The sequence below is a fragment of the Oryctolagus cuniculus genome, chromosome 5 (assembly GCF_964237555.1).
Source record: "Oryctolagus cuniculus chromosome 5, mOryCun1.1, whole genome shotgun sequence".
Classification (NCBI taxonomy): Eukaryota; Metazoa; Chordata; class Mammalia; order Lagomorpha; family Leporidae; genus Oryctolagus; species Oryctolagus cuniculus.
Window position 1 is genome coordinate 137,868,725 of NC_091436.1, and position 12,776 is coordinate 137,881,500.

At 36.0% G+C, this 12,776-nt stretch overlaps 1 protein-coding gene across 37 annotated transcripts in view; it reads left to right on the forward strand.

Annotated features, from left to right (window-relative positions):
* Positions 1–12,776, forward strand: part of TSBP1 (testis expressed basic protein 1) — a 122,231-nt gene that overhangs the window by 69,645 nt on the left and 39,810 nt on the right. For 25 of the 37 annotated variants that reach the window (XM_070074716.1, XM_070074729.1, XM_070074718.1 and 22 more), the window contains 5 exons: positions 1,904–1,924; positions 2,618–2,635; positions 5,570–5,590; positions 6,800–6,820; positions 7,519–7,533. The exons of 2 other annotated variants lie outside the window; for them this stretch is intronic. In XM_070074716.1, coding sequence (XP_069930817.1) covers positions 1,904–1,924; positions 2,618–2,635; positions 5,570–5,590; positions 6,800–6,820; positions 7,519–7,533 — 96 coding nt within the window. The remainder of the gene's footprint in view (positions 1–1,903; positions 1,925–2,617; positions 2,636–5,569; positions 5,591–6,799; positions 6,821–7,518; positions 7,534–12,776) is intronic. 10 more of the 37 variants (XM_070074721.1, XM_070074725.1, XM_070074749.1 and 7 more) reach the window with 8 other exon arrangements.

The following is a 12,776-nucleotide window of genomic DNA, read 5'->3' on the forward strand; positions in this document are numbered from 1 at the left end:
CCATCCTTTGGTTCACTCCCCAGATAGCCACAACAGTCATTTTAGGTCACCCCACAAAGCTGGCAGGGGACCATATACTTGAGCCATCTGCCACTGCTTTTCCCAGGCCATTAGCAGGAAGCTAGATTGGAGATGGAGCAGCTGGGACACGAATTGGAGCCCATATGGGATGCCAGCATCACAGGTGGCAGCCATACCTATTATGCCATAATGTTGGCCCCTGATTGATTCTAGAAAGTTTGGTAGTCTCTCAAAGTTTTGTTTTTAAAATTTCAGCAGAAAGAGTTTGAGAATAATGTCTTCACATTCAAGAAACCTCTCATTTATTTGATTTCTTTTTCACACTAAAACAAGAGCCAAGTAAGTTTACTTTGTTTATATCAGTTCTGGGGTTGGCTCTTATTCTGATCATACAGTTCTCCAAACATTTAAGACCTTAACATTCAAGTTTTTCAATCTCTTTTGTTTTATATTGAATAGTTTCCTCTAAAGTTACCGATGAATATCTTAAAAGATAAAAGATCCACTGATGGCAAATCAAATAATGAGCTAGCAAAAGGTGACCTGAAATTAGAGATACTTTTGAACATATTTTAAATCAGATTATTTAACTGACACATAACTGTACATGTTTTACAGGATACAGTATAATAATTCAATACACTTACATAATGTATAATAATAAAATCAGGATAATTAGCATTTCCATATCCTTAAATATAATCTCTTTGTATTGAAACCTACAAATTCTTCTCTTCTAGTTCTTTATAAAATATATAAAACATTGTTGTTAACTATAGTCATTTCACTGCTACAGAACATTTGAAATTATTCCTCCTATACAAAAATTTTAAAAAATTGTCACATGAGAAGTTATGTTATTTTATACTATATAAATGATTTTGGCAGAAAAATAAAAAAGATGAAAGAAATGTAATTGAATTGGCAAAGTTAAACTAATTGATATTTTACTCATTTAAAATGTAACAAAGGCCTACTCTGTGCCAAAGAGTAGGATACAGCAAGAATCAAGACAGGAAAAAATACTGCTTTCCCAGAGTTTATATATAAATTTAAATATTCCTGATACATTTCACATCAAGAGAGATTGAAAAGAACAGGAAGAAAAAGTGTTCCTCTCTCCCATTTCTGGAAATGGAATTCTTACATTTGACAGATGATGTTTAAGTAGCACATAAGAGTATATTTCTGTCCTCATTCACTGAAGATTATCGGTGTTCTGAAACACTGGAGATTTTCATGTTCTGAAAACTTACATTATTGATATCTGCAATTGTAAGGAGACCTCTTTCTGTTTGTCATGTACATTATACATTTACTATGGGATTGTTGTTTCCATTTTTTTAAAGATTTATTTTATTTATTTGAAAGAGCTACAGAGAGGCAGAGACAGAGAGAGAGGTCTTCCATCCGCTGGTTCACTCCCCAGATGGCCGCAACGGCCGGAGCTGCTCCAATCCGAAGCCAGGAGCCAGGAGCTTCCTCGGGGTCTCCCACGTGGGCACAAGGGCCCAAGCACCTGAGCCATCCTCCGCTGTTATCCCAGGCCACAGCAGAGAGCTGGATCAGAACCTGCGCCCATATGGGAGGCCAGGCCTTAACCCACTGCGCCACAGCGCCAGCCCCATTGTTTCCATTTTAAAAAAAATGTTGGCATTTATATTTCTTCATGCCTTCCTCCAATTACCAGAATTTCATTGCACTATTAAAAGAACTGCTAATAAAGATTAATGGAAAAATAAATGTTAGTTTTTTCTAGATAAATTGCCTATCTAAAAACAAACAAGACTTTGCACACTAAAAAAAAAATCAGCAAAAATTCTATTATTGTTGTCAATACTATTGTGTCAACTCACCCTAATACTTTGTATTTGAATTTTAGCACATGCAGCAATACCTATCAGTAAGTTACTTTTTTTTCATTAATGTGGTACAGTTGATGCCCCAAAACATGGAGGAAAATTTTCTTAATTCTGACCCAAATCCCATTTAATGCTTGTATTTATAAATTCCCTCCCCCCCATCACTCAGCAATTTGCTGGGTTATTAATTACCCATTAAAAAATAATCATTTGACTAAGAGACTAAAAAAGAAGCGTTTTGTCTTCTTTAAAAAAATTTAAACAGCTTTTAATAACAAATGAAAAATTTTCCTTGCTACAAGAAGGAAAGCTACACAGAATGAGATATAACAAATGTGGAGATACCAAGAAGGAACAGAGATAAAATAGGAAAGAGAATAACTGCAATTAGCATTTAAATTGGCAATTGTATAAAAGTTCTATATAGTACTTAAACTCTCCTTAACCGGACCAGATAGAAAAAAAATGATCTAAGCATGTATGTATTAGTTACCTTTTGTCTTTGCAAAATTGAAATATACTATATAGAGCCACTCAAACCAGACTAGGACTATTGCTTTACCACAAAAGCATTAAGGTTAATCCCTCTTTTTCTATTGTACATATCTTTCCGGGAGAGGTTTAGAGTCTTCCAAAAATCTCTTTGTTAATCCCTTGAAAATAACAAGGAAAGAAACTATATTCTTAACCCAAAAATTCTGCTAATGTATTTTTGTTTCATATTGTCCTACCAGTTACACCAATACCTATCGGTAAGTTATTAATCATATATTTCTTAATTCTAGTGTCTTTAAAAAATTTTTCCTGAAGTATTCTCATACATACTTCTGATCCCCCACCACCTCTAATTTTGTAGTATCCTCTTAAGTACTGACGAATTTAGAAACTACAATATATCCAAGGAGTCACATAAAATAATAATGAAATACGGAATAAAGTATAAAATATTAAGAACCTGAGGTAGTATTTACAAACATAATAAGTGCTGGCCTTGTTCTGGTGAAATTTACATAGTCATATATTACTGATCCCATTTAAATTAACCTGATTCTTTTAGAAAGCAAATTTTTGTTTAAGCTCATAATTTCATTTCTAGAGATAAGTTTTAGGGAAGAATTCTAAATATATAATAAAACTGCTTGCATGATGCTAATGGGTTATATAATGCAAAGGTAATAGATAATGGTAGTTGAGAAAGAAATCAGATGGATCAAAGTACAAATTCCAGTTAAAACAGCAACTATGTGACTTTGTAATTTATTTTTTAGTTTGTATTATCTCTATTCAGCATAATTTCTAATTACTTCCAAGCAAACCATTTCTCATTTTCCTTCTTCTACATTATTGGAACAATGAATAATAACTTAATTATAAATTGACATAAATCAGAAATCACTACTAAACAATGGTGAGGATTGGGCCAGGTAGAAGCCAGGAGCCAGGAGCTTCTTTCATGTCTTCCATGTGAGTGGCAGGAGTTCAAGCAACTGGGTCATCTTCTGCTTTTTCCAGGCCATTAGCAGGGAGGAAGATGGATTAAAAGTGAAGCAGCTGGGATGGGAACCAGTGTGGATATGGGGTGTTGGCATCACAGGCAGTGGCTTTACCAGCTATGCCACAGCACAAACCCCTGCTGACACTTTGACATATGAAAATCCTGAACCCTGAGAGTCAAATTGTTTTCCATCTCTTTTCTTCTGTATTTTCTAATATTCCTATAAGTTAAAAATAGTTTTATTTTTAAGTTTGTTGTTGTTGCCATTACCATTATTATTGTTTTGGTTTTTTGTTTCATTTGGTTTGGAGTTTCTTAGTCAACGTTCACAGAAATAAAATAAATCACATGGAAAGGACTAAAAAATGTTCTTCTTGCTAGAGAGTTACGTTAGAAAAGAAAAACAAAGGGAAATCATGCGAGCAAAAGATATTGGAGTCAGATCACAGGAAAGACCACGGGAAAGAATACACTTAAGAATTTCATATTCCATTCTGAAACTATAGGGTCACAAAACAAAATAAAAGGCAGAAATAGCAAAATTAAAAGATGTATCAAGTGAGAGTATAAAGAGGGACATAATCCAAAGAATAGAAAAAGAAAGGAATAGAGTTGTCAAAAGTAGTGTTAAATGATTAGGTATTTAGCCTAGTGGTAAAGATTCCTGCAAACTGCACTCCCAGCTCTGGATCCTGACTCCAGCTTCGCACCAACGCAGACTCTGGGATGCAGCAGTGATGGTTCAAATAATAGGGCTCCTGCCATCCATGTGGGAGACCTAAATTGCATTTCTGGCTCCCAGCACTGGTCCGGCCCAGCCCTGGCCTTTGTACGCATTTGGGAATGAAGCAGAAGGTAGAATTTCTCTCTTTTTCTCTCCTCTGGGTGGGCAGGAGGGGTCTTGGACCACCCGCGCTGAAAAATAAAAGCCTTTTCTGACTCCCCTCCTTGAAAGAACTGAATTGAGACTTGTCTTTCATGATATTGGTGCAAATTTCATAAATATATGTTTTCATTTAAGAAAAAAAAGTAGGTCTAAAAATACCAATTAATAAACTTATACTAACAGATCAATAAAAAGCATGACCCAATGAAATGCTATCTATAAGAACTTACTTCAAATATTTTTATATAGACAACTTTAATTGTACTTCAATCCCCTCAAGATAGTTTTTTTAGCATAAAGAGAACAGTCTTAACATATTTCATAGATAAAATTCTAAGAAAACTGTAGTTCCCTACCTCTTTTCCTTCCTCCCTCCCTGAATCCAATCCCCATCCTGTCTTTTTTCCTTTAATTATTACAATAACATACTAACAATAACAAATATGATATATAAGCTGTGATAACATAACATTATTTTTTAAAACAGCAGAGGTATCAGTATCAATATAATATAAAATAGGGCTCAGTGCAAAGAAAATTACTAATGACAAAGATAACAATATACATCAATGCATCAAGAAGACAGAAATCTTAAATATGCATGCACATAAAAGTGCTTAAAAATACATAAGAAAAAATCTTATAGAGCTGAAAACAGTAAACATAAACATTCACAATTATAGTTAATAAATTTAATACCCCATACTCAGCATTTGATAGAACTACTAGATGGAACATGAAAGACATGAAAGAATTAGCCATGCAGATATCTAAGAGGAAATATTTCAACCAAAGGAGACCACAAGTAAACCAAACTGGGTAGAAAGGCGTTGGGAAAAACAAGAAAGCCTGTATAACTGGAGAAGAATGGAAAAGACACAAAGAGAATCTACCACACAGCTATGAGGAGATAGGTTTTCTAAACCCTTCTTGCAAGAGACTGTAATGACCAGCTTTGGCTCAAGCAACTTAGGGAGCATTTGGTAGCTCCTAAGCACAGGGGTCTGACAGTTTAAAAGGCTCCTTCTGGTTGCTCTATTGAGAACTGTCTAGGAGGCAAAGGTGAAAGCAGAGAAAGCAATCAGAGAGATGACAGTAACTTGGAACACAAGGAGCCTTACAAAGGCAGGTAAAAGTACAAAATTCTTGTAACACACTAGTAGATTGTTATGCCACCACAGTTCATTTCCTACTAGAGGTCTTGATGGTATCTAGAAGAATTAGAGAAATGAGAGTGGGGAGAAAAATTGTATTTCTTATTTAAAAATTCTACAATTAACCTATCTTCTTGTTTTGATTTTTCAGGAATAGCTCACATACCCACTGGTATGTTTCTTTTTTATTTTTTAAGATTTATTTATTTTAAAAGTGGACAGAGAAAGAGAAAGGGAGAGAGATTGAGATCTTCTGTCTATTGATTAAGTCTCCAAATTTACACAATAGCCAGGACTGGCCCCAGAACAAAACCAGAAATCAGGCACTCCATCCAAGTTTCCTGCAAAAGTGGCAAAAAAAAAAACAAGTACTTGGGCCATCATCTGCTACCATCTTAAGTGCATTAGTAGGAAGCTGTATCAGAAGCAGAGGAGCCCAGTGTTAAGGATCAGCATTCTGATATGAGTTGTGGGCATCCTATGCAGCGGCTTAACCCACTGTGCCACAATGCACACTCTCTAAGGTTTTTACCTGTTTCTAGTACGTTAGTTTCCTCTAAGGGCTGGAGGGAGGGGAAGAGGAGGACAAACATTTTCTATAAAAGCTAGATAATAAATATTTTAGATTTTACAAGCCATAAAGTCTCTGTCACAAGTACTTAAATCTGTTGTAGTACAAAAGCAATCATTGGCAATACATACAAGAATAAGCATGTGTTTGTCCCAATAAAACACTCTTTGTAGACTTCTTGAAATTTGAATTTATGTAATTTCAGTGTGTCACTAAGTATTATGACTGCTGTTTTCAACCATTTAGAAATGTAAAATCCATTCTTACCTCAAAAAGCTAAAACAGGCAGCAAACTAGATTTGTCCCATAGGCTATAATTTGCCAACCCCTGACATAGAGTTTACATAACTACATTTTCACCTCTGGTTATCGTATTGTCTCTCTCACAATTTCATGCTTTCCTATTATTTGTGCTTTTTGTACTAAATATACCAAGGAAAATCACCCTGAGAGATATATCTTTATTTCAGTATCATAAATACTTCACAACAAACATCATTAGTAAATAGTGTTAGCATGTATCTTCAAAACAAGACCATAATGCATCTATATTTTGCAAACTGTAGTCTTAAAACCATGGGCAAAACTGATAAGGATTAATGAAAAGTAAAGTTCATTTAATTTTCTTATCACAAGTTCTTTCCAAACTACAACAAACCAAATAGTCAAGAAATAGGGAAGGGAAATGAAGGCTTCTCACTCTTAAATAAACAGAATTTAGTTGTTAATGGCCTAGTCCATCCAAAGCTTGGGAATTGAAAGGAGGGGAACCCCAATATCTACTAATGCGTTTGTCTTTGCTTCCTTCAGTGGACAGTTCTGGAAAAATCAGTAAGTTCATATCATTTGCTTTCTTACCAATCTCTGATTCTAGAACCTATGGGTTTTGTTTCCATATTGCTTACATGACAAGGTCTTCTACCTCAGAGTAGGCGTTGTTCCTTAAGTTAGTGGTTCCCTTGATTTTCAATTTTATTTATTCTTACCTATTTTACTTTTGCAAGAAAATTTGATAGTCTTGTATTGGAGTCTAATTATCTATTACCAAAATTATTGATTGCATGTATTTCCAGTTAGTCTATCACAACAGAGCCTATTTTCTCTGTGCTATACTCTGGCAAATAATGATTGTTGATAAAAAAAAATCTCCTAAAATAGATATAAAATAGACGTACAGACAAATGATGATATTGATAACTGACGAACAATATACATTTTCCAAACTGATCATGATAGTGGATAACAAACTGACTTATGAAAGAACAAAACTATATGGTTTGGATTTGTTGGGACTGATATTAGTTACCCAAGGATTCAATGGCACTAGCTAAATGACATCCCAAATATAACAGTCTCTGTGGAAGGGGATATAGAGTTTTGGTGAGCAGTACTCCTGATGATGAAGCAGAAAGTTTTATACTCTCTAGAGGTCCTGTTTCTGCATTGACTTAGAAAATATATCATGGGAAAGTAAGTTCTCCATAAGTTAAAGAATCCCTACTGATCTTTCTTTTGTGTTTTGTTTTTAGCACTTTCTCCTGTGGGTAAGTTCCTTATCTATCTTCAACTCTGATATTTTACATTGCTTCTATTTTATTTTCTGGCCTGGCTATTTTTATCCCAAAATAGAGAATTCTTCTTCAAAGGTTACTTAAATGTCTCTATTATCTGTCAGTATTTTAAATAACTACTTTCAGAAGGATTGCTGCTAAAAATCCTCATGATTCCAGCAAAATATAATGAAAGAAAGATTGATTTCTGAGTTTTATTAATTCTTTGCTGGGAATTAAAAACTTTTTTGTTATAGCAATAGTAAGAAGTTGATACAGTATGAGAACATCACTTATATACAATCTTTACATGTCTGTTAAGTGTTTATTTATTTATTTATTTTTGACAGATAGAGTTAGACAGTGAGAGAGAGAGAGAGAAAGGTCTTCCTTCTGCTGGTTCACCCCCCAAATGGCCGCTACGGCCAGCGCGCTGCGCCGATCTGAAGCCAGGAGTCTGGTGCTTCCTCATGGTCTCCCACGCGGGTGCAGGGCCCAAGCACTTGGGCCATCCTCCACTGCCTTCTGGGCCACAGCAGAGAGCTGGACTGGAAGAGAAGCAACCGGGACAGAACTGGTGCCCCAACCAGGACTAGAACCCGGGGTGCCAGCGCTGCAGGCGGAGGATCAGCCTAGTGAACCGCGGCACCGGCCTGTTAAGTGTTTTTAAAGCTAGATAAATAAAAAAGAATATTGACAGCCTAAAAATATAAGTAAATAAAAATTAAAAATAAAAGAAAGAAAACTCTTTTTTAGTTGTAAGTAAAGGCCACCTGAGTATTTATTAATAGAAAAAAAGACTATTTAAGAACAAAATTTCATCTACTTGCTGTCATCTTCTAAATACCTTAGTTTTGAGGAACAGTAAGTATTAAGCACCTGCTACACACTGTGTACTTTCAGAAGCAGTAGCTCCCTCTCTTGCCTGCTAGTTGTTACTATCTCCTTCTTTACAGATCAGGAAAGTCACTCAGATATTTTCCTGAAATTGGAAAACAGCCGTGTCAGGAGTTAAATCTAGGTCTCTAAAGTACATACTCTTTCCACAAATGTCTTTTTAATGATTAGTCATGAAAACATATATATTAATCAAATGTTTGTAAATAAAAAAATACATGTACTACAGAGTTGAATAATTAAATGCACACAAAAATTCCTTTTAAAAATAGGAGACTTCCCATTTAATATTTTAAATTTAGTGTGACCCATTTCAAGCATTCTAAACACCAACAGATATAAAATTTTTTATATATAATTTTAACTTTATTCTTTCTGATTCAGGGTACAAGAAACAATATGCATTCAAGCAGTCAGTATGTGCCAACATTCTGCAAATACCCACCCCATTTAGAGAAGATGGTAGGAATGTGACCTAATAGGTTTTCCTTACAAAAAGAAAGAGGGATATCTGTGATAGTTAAATTTATGTGTCAACTTAAGTCAGAAGAACTCTCAAAAATACAAAGGCTCTAAGAACAGGTAGCAGGCTGTCTCTTCCAGGATGTAAATTGGTTTTTAGTGAATTTTTATGTTTATTTATTTATATAGTTAGTGTTTTGTTAAGGATATTTGCATCTATTCTCATTGGGGATACTTGTCTATTTTTCTTTTGTTGCATCTTTTTCTGGTTTTGGAATTAAGGTGGTATCGGCCTCATAGAAGGAGTTTGGGAGAATTCCCTCCTTTTCAACTGTCTTGAATAGTTTAAGAAGAATTGGGATTAGTTCTTTAACAGTTTGCTTGAATTCAGCAGTAAAGCTATCTGTACTGGGCTTTTGTTGTTGTTACTGTTGGGTCTTTAATACTGATTACACCTTCATTTTGATTATTGGTCTATTCAGGTTTTCTATGTCTTGATGTGTCGATGTGGTAAATTGTATGTGTCTAGAAATCTATTTCTTTCTATTTCTTCTATATTTTCCAATTTGTTGGCACATAGCTATTTGTAGTAATCCCTGATGACTCTATTTCTGTGGTATCTATTGTAACATCCCCTTTTTTCATATCTGATTTTAACTTGGGCCTTCTCCCTTTTCTTTTTTGGTTAGTTGGGCCAAAGGTTTACCAATTTTGTTTATATTTTCATGAAAACAACTTTTCATTTCACTGGTCTTTTGTATTTTTTATTTCAGTTTTTTTATTTATTATTACATTCCTCCTACTAATTGTGCATTTGGTTTGCTCTTATTTTTCTAGGACCTGAGATGCATTGTTATATCATTTATGTGAACTTGCCTCTTAGTACTCTTTCTTTTACATTTTTAAAGATTTATTTTTTTCAAAAGTCAGAGCTAGAGAGAGAAAGAGGGAGGGGGAGGGAGGAATCTTCAAGTTGCTTGTTCACCACCCGGATGACTGCAATGGCAAGCACTAGGCCAGGCTGAAACCAAGAGCCAGGAGCTTCATTGTGGTTTCCCATACAGGTGACAGGGAACTTGAGCCATCTTCTACTGCATTTATCAGGCCATTAGGAGGGAGCTGGATTGGAAACCGGGCATCTGTGACTCAAATAGGCACCCATATGGGATGCCAGTGTTGTAGGCAGTGGCTTAACCCACTATGTCCCAACATCAACCCCTTATTACTGCTTTTGCTGTATCCCCTAAGTTTTGATATGCTATGATGTCACCTTCATTCAGTTATAGGAATCTTTTATTTCTCTCTTGATTGATTTATTCTATGACCTACTGTTCATTCAGGAATAGGTTTTTCAGTTTCCATGTGTTTGCATATTTTCTAGAGTTTCTTAAAGTGTTAATTTTAACTTCATTCCTTTGTGGTCAGAAAAGATACATGGTATAATTACACCTTTTTTGAGTTTTTTGAGACTTGTTTTATGTTCTAGAGTGTTTTACCTTTTAGACAAAGTTCCACGCACTGATGAACAAGATGTGTATTCTGCTGCTGTGGGATGAAATGTTCTGTAGGTATCAATTAGAATCATTTGAGTGGATGTGTAGATAACTCTACTGATTTTTTTGTTGGATTTTTGTCTAGATGGTATGTCCATTGATGGAAGTGGGGTGTTTATCCCATTATTGCTCTATTGCAGCATATGTCACCCTTTAGACACATTAACATTTAATAGCCAAATGCCCTAACACATACATTTACTGTAGTCACATCTTCCTGTTAAATGGATCCCTTAATCATTGCATAATGCCCTTGTCTCTTTTAACAGCTTTTGTCTTAAAGATTATTTTGTCTGATGATAGGATGGGTACTCCTGCTAGTCTTTTATTTCTTTTCCTTTCAGTCTGTGTGTGTGTGTGTGTCCTTTTGGTGAGGTATTTTTTTTTTAAGTTTTAAGCCTTTTTATTCAGTGGAGGTGCATACAGGCCAGGAAGCATGGGGCAAGTGGCCCAAAGGCCACATGCCCTGGAGTTGCAGGGCAGCACTGGCTCACAATGGCAAATGGCCAAAAAATAGCTGGGCCCACTATGTCCCAGGCCTTTAATCCACTTCCAAATGGAAATGGTTAATTAGCCTGATTGGCTGGTGGGCACACAGATGTGTCCAGGTAAGGGCAAGGAGGTCACACAGGGGCGAAGGTGTGACCTTCGAAGGGTGAAAGTGTGGTCTTCCAGCTCACAAACCTGATCAATTTTATCAGGGAGGAGAGCAATGTGCCCTCTCTTCATGAAACTAAGTAAGCACATTGCCCCTCCAACTCTCCATGCCAGAATCAAAGTAACTGAGGACTGGCTTTCTGCTTCAGACAAAATCCACCAGTGGCCTGGGCCATAGCCTCCTTTACTTGCCTCACTCTGGGAAGAAGGTGCTTCCTTCCTGCTGATCACTGGTAACCTTGGTGAGGAGAGGGAAGGAAATCAACGGCACTCCCTTCATGGGGTTAGGTGGGAACCCTGCTCCCCACCAGCTCTTCAAGCTGGATTCAGTGGATTCAGTGGGGCTGTGAGGTTCTCCCTCAGACAAGATCACCAGTGATATATGGGCTGCTGCAGTTTTATCTCACCTAAGTCTGAGATTATGGTGTATCTACTGGCCACAAGAGTTGCTGGTAGTTTCATGCTAGCTGCTGCATGTTTGTCCAGTCTTAACTGCTCCAGGACTTATACCAGTACGCTTTTACAGACAGGATTCCAAGCAGTGGCTTGATCCATTGTACCATAACACCCACTCCTAACAGATCTTTTACATTCTAGATCTGATTTTGCTCTCCCATGTTAACCACTGGATTAAGAACATATGATTAGTTTCTTAATAATTTACATGATCTACTTTTGTACATTATTTTAAGCATCACATAACTATAATTATTAATATGATAACTACTTTATATCTTTCACCTTTAACAAAAATTAATCCAATTTAAAATCTTTTGAGTATAATGAATTTTGTCACATGAGCTACTGCTTGAAATAAGTGAACTTTCACCCAAGGCTTTCAAATCTTTCCACTATAAATATTTATACTTTAAATATAAGATAGTTGTGAAGTTCAAAGGGAAGCAAAAAGTATGCACTGTTTAACATATGAGAGAACAAAGAGAAGAATTCAGAATGTGATGGAATGATGATTTGTGATATTTGTGCAATGCAAACTTTTTTTAAAATATTTTATTTATTTGAAAGTCAGAGTTACAGAGAGAGAGGAGAGGCAGAGAGAGAGGTCTTCCATCTGTTGGTTCACTCCCAAGATGGCCACAACAGCCAGAGCTACACCGATCCGATCCGAAGCCAGGAGCCAGGAGCTTCTTCCGGGTGTCCCACGCAAGTGCAGGGGCCCAAGAACTTAGGCCATCTTCCACAGCTTTCCCAGGCCATAGCATAGAGCTGGATGGGAAGTGGAGCAGCCAGGTCTTGAACCGGTGCCCATATGGGACGCTGGCGCTTCAGACCAGGGCTATAACCCACTGCACCCCACCGCCAGCCCCATGCAATGCAAACTTGAAATAAAAGTGGACCTCACTTTATCAGGTAGCTGAGTTCCTGAAAAGTAAATCCTATTAATTTCTAATAAAATTCAAGATAGAAAAGATAACAGAAAATAGACTAACAACAATGAAGAATATGAAGATACTACTAGAAATGTATATTTCAGTGTATTGGGAAAGATAAGAAAAAAATTTAATTCCATGAAATTAGGAAAGCTGTAGGTAGAAAACAACCTGAGTGTTTCATTAAATCCTAGAATATTTCATTTTTGTTAACAAAATCTATACAATATAGAAGATAATTTCAGCTTTACAAAGTAGATCATGAAGTTTTACAGAA